Consider the following 7,184-nt stretch of genomic DNA (forward strand, 5'->3'; position numbering starts at 1 on the left):
ATTGAACTATCATAAATAATGAAAACTGAAAGATATATGTAACTTTTAGTTTGTTCATATATTAGGGCTTGAAATTTACCCTTAAAATCCTCCTTATTGTTTCAAACTCCAGACTGTTTGTTACTGGATACAATATAGTAAAAAATGGTAGTTGGAATTTTCTCATTTAAATAAAGTCAAATACAAAAGCTCTTTAGAAATGAAAATGTCTTTATTTGTTAAAGTAGTTGTACTGGGTACACAGAAAATTATTATAACTTACAATACTTAGGGCATAGAGCATTTCGTTTTTCTTCTTCCGCTGGAAGAGCAATATTTTAGAAATAAAGACTTAATGGAATCAGATGTTGGTAGTAGAAATAAGATAGTTATATAATAAATACTTCACATTTATATAATCTGTATTTATAATAAACCAAACATTTTAACATTAACTAACACATCTTAAAAATATACATAGAAGTGTATTCTGCAGTGATACAGAAGAAGGAAGTTGTATGACTCATGATGAGGGCTACATGAACCTTAAAATATTTATATTTCCCTTTGTCCAGATTCACCACTTCCAGCAGCAAAACTCCAAGAGTAAGGTGAGGAGGCAAGTGAGTGTAAACATTGTTTGTTGTAATCTTAGGCCATTAGAATATAGTCTGGTAATTTCCTCCTCTTCTCTTTTCAGTTCTACAAAAGTATCAAGAAAATAAAATAGTTAAAGAGAAAAAAAGATTTTCAACAGTTCGAAACTTCTCAGACCTCTCACAGGTATTTAAGTCAAAGATATCAGCTGTTAAAACCAATCAAAGGAGCTATTCTCAAGAGAGAGATTGTGAATAGATGTCCCATCAATGATCGTTTGGGGTGCAACTGATAGCACTTATCAGCTCTTGCAGGCATTAATCTCAGAATAATCAAAAGTAAATACCAAGCAAAAGCAAGAGCAAGATCTTCACAAGAGGTATGCACTCAAGTCTGCATGTAGCCTTTTAACCCCTTCCTTTAACAGGAAGGGGCTCCTCCACTTATTAGCAGGAAGGCTTAACATCATGCATGTGAAAGCCATCGAGTCCCTGCTCTGAGGATGAGCAACCAATTCTATAGTGCCACCTTTATTGCCTTTGTTAAGCAGAGCTCGAGAGTAGGAAGGCAAGTAGTAAGACTGCCCTTACTGAGCATGGCCAGGCCTGCTAGGTCTTTCGGTTCTGTAATAGAAAACCATCTAAGTTGAACACTCAAAGGAAGAACTTTTAACTCTTCAGGCAAAGGCAGTTTCTGTAGCATAATACTGGTTTCTAATCCTACCACACGACAGTTTACATTTATGTTTTCTCTTGTTAAATGGGAAATCATAAACATATGCAGATTTTGCAAATCACGAAAAATAATAATCCTTCCAATTTTTCAGGGAAAATGGAGGAAGTAGTTCCCTTCTGCACAGGATTATAAAGATCTCAAAGTACTTTAGCTAATATACTATTATAAGCAACAGCAACATTGTTTACTGTCTCACTAATACATCCTCTGAAGCAAAGCAGGCGGGAGGAGAAATTTAACAGGAGCACTTACAGAATCCTGCAGGTAGCTCAGCCTTGCAGAATGCAATTCTGTTGTCCATTAAGAAAAAAAAAAAAATGCTTGAAAAAAAAAAAGCAAAGCAAAAAAAAAAAAACCAACACCAATCCTTACCGCAGTTTTCATGCATTATTTCAGAGAGACAGTTCAGAGTACCAAAGCCACACCGACACAGCCAACAACCCTTCAGCACCCAGGCACCATGGGCAACGCTGCCGCAGTTGCTGTCAAAGACAAGGGAGACGTTTGGTATGCCACTGTGATCCCACCACAAGAAGTAAACAGCCAGAGCAGCTCTCTGATTTTGATCTGTTTTTTTACCTTTGCCGTTCATCATGTTCACAGTATCGGCCAGTGAAATGCTTTAGGCATGCACAGAAAGCCCCAAGGATACAGGTCCCTCCATTTAGGCAGCAGTTTCTATTCAGTTTTTTACCTGTGAGATGGAATTACAGAATTTACAAAACAAGACGACATTACTGAGCATTCAGGGGGCTCTGAACCTCCTCTTTTTCTCACTTGTTCTCCCAGGTCTCTCCAGTTGCCAAAGGATCTTAAGGACATCTAGTTTTATTGTCTCTAGAGACAATAAAATTAGCTGCCTGTTAGGAGTGTTTGTTCAGTTAAGCCGAGTTTGTTTGGTTAGGGATTAGAGGCAAACTACCAGGGATTACAGGATGTTCAAGAAGCAAAGCCTGACATGTCTACTAGAAGCAGCATATATTCAAGTGAAATATTTCACTTTGATGGATGCAGGTTTCATTCACACGAGAAAACAAGGCAATTACTGGGAAGTGTTGTTAATTTCTGAAGAAATGAGGCATTTTTAAGGGGAAACTCCACTTAATTTTGAGAGGGGAATGGAACCTTCCCTCAGGCATTTTGCAGATGCCTGGGATATACCTTCCTTTCCTCCCTATGGTTCTTTTTTACTTTCATATAGCTCAACAATATATACATAAATATACATACAATTTCATTTTTGGTCATAGTGACTTTTACAAAATATACAGAATTTTACAAAATTTTACAAACTCTTTTGCAAGGACCAGACATTTCATAATGCCTAGCATTCTACTCTGTTTTGTCTTATCACCATTAAACATTTTGAAGATGAAAAATCTCAAATTTTACCTTAAAATTTTAACACTATTTCATAACTGGCCACGGGAATAATTTAAATGAGCTGCTGCAGAAAATCAATAGGCTGGATACTTTCAGTCAACTCTGTGCTCATGAGAACAGTAAAAGCATTACTGTGGTATAGCATCTTAAAAATCAATCTTATGACAGTGTTTAAATAATGTTACCTACTCTCTGTAATCCCAGTAAAAGGTACAAATGACCTGGAATTCTGTTGTTTTCTGCTTTCATAACTCTGATTCGTGTCACTGAGAGCATTTATAATAGTCCCTTCATTCTTAGGCTGTAGCTTTTGCGCTGTGACATTGAGATTTTTCACATCTTTTTCATTGTCTTCTTCTTCACGGCCTTGATAAGACATGCAAAAACAGAAGAAAATGATAGTTTGTAATGAAACAACACATATTGTAAATGTATAAGAAAAACATGGGATGGGGGAAAACATGAAGTTATCTTTACCTTTTCCTAAGTGAAAGGCCTGCCAGACCACAGTCAGAGTGAAAAGAATTCTTAAAAAAAAAATGAAAATAATAAATTAGATTCATGTTAATAAGACCCAAAAACCGAAAGAGATTTTGATTCGAGGGGATTATGGAGGAAAAAGGAGCAGGAGGGAAAAGAGGGAGAGGAAACATTTTCAAAATGTATAATCCGCATGGTTGATAAAGCTACAAGTACTTTATGCCAGCAGTAATTTTAATTAGCACATCAAAAAATCTCAAATTAAGATCAGAAATGAAACAAACAAACAAACAAAAAAGGTCGGAGGAGGGAAGGATGGGGAGGAAAAGACATACATATTATACTTTCTTCTAGAAAACTATAGGTACACTTACTGGTTATCAATCAGCCAAAAATATGTCTTTCTGTACCATTCCGTTACCACAGCAGAGCTATCACCATCCAGTTTCAAAAACAGCAAAGGCAAGAGACATTAGCCTTCAGTTCCAGGTATGTAACGTTCCCTTCCTTATTCTCATCCCCAAAAAGTACAGTTAAGAAGCAAAGCATCTTTGGCTAGAGGAGGTACCTGGAAGCGTAGGCAGCCTTACCTAACGTGTTTTCCCCAGTACATTTTTCTGCAGCTTGAAATGCTCTGCAGCCCTCCAGGAAAGTTTGAGCAGTGGGCAGAAGTCCAAACACGCTCACTGGAAGCTGTTGCATGCAGCAGTCTTCACACCACACGCGAAACCAAGAGAGAGAGGAAGCATGATGGAGGAAACTTTTCTCTTTCTGTCCAGCTTACAGTGATGTAGAAAAGACATAGTTCCCAGTTGTATCCCTTGCTGAGCCCTCACTGAGGTCCCATGCAGGGAGTGAGCATCCCTCCGAGCTGGGGCTCCTTGGCCTCCGTCTGATTTACATGCATTGCTGAAGGGTGGAGCAAAGTGGGGGCAGCTACAGTTGGGGGGAGACTTAAGGGCCAATGATGAGTAAAAAGCTCAGGCCAGGAAGATCTCAACTCCAGTTTATTTTGTTAATTTAAAATAAAATAAGAATGTATGTAATGCAGCACTGAATGCTCCATAGGAATGAAAAGATTTGTTTTGCAGAACTTCAATAGGTGCACGGTAAACTGCAGAAGGTTAAAAGGTTAACAAAGGTTAAACATCCTTGATTCTTGTCTATACCAGGATTTTCTGCGGGGGGTACTAGTTTAGTAAAATTTTACCAATTAGATAGAGCCTGCATAAGAGATTTCTACCAGCCGTACTACAAAAAGCACTATAAGGTTCATGACAGAGGTCTGTCATCTCACAAGAAATGCAAACTCATAAAATAACCTTTGAATTATTCTTATTTTTTTTTTAATTATTATGACAGACCCATTAGTGAGCCTTCATAGTCCATGCAATATCCACAGACTCCTACTTTTTTTTTTAATCATGTATACTGAAGTAGGCTGGGAGCACTCACAATTTTACTATGCCTCAGCAGCACAAGCAAAAAGACCTGCTGCTTTGGACAGTGGTAAAAAGACAGCTTTGGTCCTTTTTTTCTCAAATGGTTCTACCTTCTAGCTGTACCCTGCAGTGTACACTGCTTTTACCTAAGTTGTAAGAGAAAACTGCAGCAATACAGGTTTGTTTTGTTTTGGAGAGCATGTGAAAGAGTGCAGCTTTCACTAAACCAGTACTAACCAAGCTTGCACAGATTGCAGTTTGGTTATCATATCTGTGTCCACATCAGATACTTAGGATAGATCCTCACTAAAAAATACTGGCTAAAGACATTGTCATCTGTAGCTGTTTGTAAGACCCCGTGGCTGACACTTGTCAGCTTTCTCCCATCAAAACTAATGCTGTGAACTCCCCTCACCCAATTCGGTGCAATGGCTGGCTTAATTTATGAAGAGTAATATCCTAATTAAGTCAAGTGGATTAGCACAGAAGTGGATGGAGAGTGTTCCGAGAATATGTCATGTCTCCTGTGGGGACACTGACCTCCAACAAAAGAATAGAAGTGCATGGCTGGAGTCACAAAACATCTCTTTCTGCAGGGAATGCTTGCCATCCGGAAGGGAATGCTCTGCTGAGCTACATCAGTGTTATGCTGGTTATGGCATTCACAGTGCTGGTACAACTATTAACCCTGATTGATCTAACCTCAACCATTCTCTTGTAGATGTAGGCTAACTCCTAGGTACTTGTCTAAAAGCTATCACGTTTTCAAGTACTGTTGTGAGCACAGATGCTGTTCTGAATTAGAACTGTAAGAAGTTTTACAATAAAAGGAAGAGATATCGTTTTTGCACATATTCAAAAAAGTGTATGCCTGGAGATTATCTGCAGATGAAAAAGTTTCTCTGTGACAAATACTTCCAACTCAAACAACTCTTGTTTTAATTTTAGTTCAAGTCTTTATTTTCTCTACCTGTATAATAGTGTTAATGTTTTGAGTTCAAACCAAACAGCTGTAGTTAGGTTTGTTTGCTGCTCTTTGTTATTATATTATGAACAACAAGTTCATTTTCATCTGGGTCTAACTGGGTTACTTTAAGTTACAATATCAGATGTTAATGTGCAGTCATTTAGAATAGTTTGCTAGTTTTCCCCTCCCCATAGATTGATGGCAGAAAAAATAAACAGAGATAAGTAAACACAAGAATATCACATTTACTGTTAGTTTGTTTGTTTGCTTGTTCTAGTAAAAGCAGTATCAATATAGTTCTTCTGGAGAGCTTTTCTAGGTATCAGACTCCCAGCACAACACAGGAGACAACTTTCAGAATGGGGATGCTGGTAAAGAAATATTGATCAATTTTCACACCTTGTGCCATTTGTTTAAGATCAGAAGTCAGCCTTGTAAGTGCAAGAGCTAACAATCTGGGGAAATGTAAAGCAGTTGGCAAACACTTCTCACTGTGATACCTTGCTCATTCCTTCCTTCTCCCTGAAGTCTCATTGAAAAGGCACATGTAGGAATGGGGACAACGTAAATTGCTCAGATGCCACTGTTGCCCTGGCTGCTCTATGGAGGTGAGATTGGTGTGACATGGCAGAAAAGCGCTTCTGTTTGTTGTTGACAGAACCTGCCAGAAAGTGATTGCTTCTGCACAGCAATTTGAGAGGAACTGCAGGGTAGATGCAACCTCTTTATCAGCTTCAAGCAAGATAAGAGTGGAGCCAAACTAGGAGCTGGTCCTGAGCATTACAGTCAAGCTCTGTGTACATAAGAGGTGATTAACTATTAGCTAGGTGCCTTCAGTGCTGTTCTTTACTACAGTAGGTCAAGTGATCTGTACGGGTAAGGGTGGAAGGAAAACATAGTGTTACTTTAATAGTCCATATAATCCCTTTTGTGCTCATCCAGGGAACTGTACGTCTGTAGTCTACATAACTGATTTACAATATGTGCGTGGACTCCACTGAAAGATGAAGTGCCTCCCTTCCCTTCCCTTCCCTTCCCTTCCCTTCCCTTCCCTTCCCTTCCCTTCCCTTCCCTTCCCTTCCCTTCCCTTCCCTTCCCTTCCCTTCCCTTCCCTTCCCTTCCCTTCCCTTCCCTTCCCTTCCCTTCCCTTCCCTTCCCTTCCCTTCCCTTCCCTTCCCTTCCCTTCCCTTCCCTTCCCTTCCCTTCCCTTCCCTTCCCTTCCCTTCCCTTCCCTTCCCTTCCCTTCCCTTCCCTTCCCTTCCCTTCCCTTCCCTTCCCTTCCCTTCCCTTCCCTTCCCTTCCCTTCCCTTCCCTTCCCTTCCCTTCCCTTCCCTTCCCTTCCCTTCCCTTCCCTTCCCTTCCCTTCCCTTCCCTTCCCTTCCCTTCCCTTCCCTTCCCTTCCCTTCCCTTCCCTTCCCTTCCCTTCCCTTCCCTTCCCTTCCCTTCCCTTCCCTTCCCTTCCCTTCCCTTCCCTTCCCTTCCCTTCCCTTCCCTTCCCTTCCCTTCCCTTCCCTTCCTCCTCCCTTTCTCCCTTTCTCCCTTTCTCCCTTTCTCCCTTTCTCCCTTTCTCTTTCTCTCTTTCTCTCTTTCTCTCTTTCTCT

The 7,184-nt window shown here is 40.0% G+C and overlaps 1 protein-coding gene across 1 annotated transcript; it reads right to left on the minus strand.

Annotated features, from left to right (window-relative positions):
• Positions 1–556: 556 nt before the first annotated feature.
• Positions 557–3,879, minus strand: LOC311426600 (cryptic protein-like; the record flags this gene model as incomplete). The annotated part of the gene is made up of 6 exons (XM_084503068.1): positions 3,765–3,879; positions 3,172–3,221; positions 2,884–3,060; positions 1,891–2,005; positions 1,684–1,793; positions 557–681 (listed from the first exon to the last, which is right to left on the minus strand). The coding sequence occupies exons 1-6, from the start codon at positions 3,785–3,787 to the stop codon at positions 557–559; spliced, it is 600 nt and encodes a 199-aa protein (XP_084359194.1). The 5' UTR covers positions 3,788–3,879.
• Positions 3,880–7,184: the final 3,305 nt, after the last annotated feature.

This window comes from Aythya ferina (assembly GCF_964211825.1).
Source record: "Aythya ferina genome assembly, chromosome: Z".
NCBI classification, from domain to species: domain Eukaryota; kingdom Metazoa; phylum Chordata; class Aves; order Anseriformes; family Anatidae; genus Aythya; species Aythya ferina.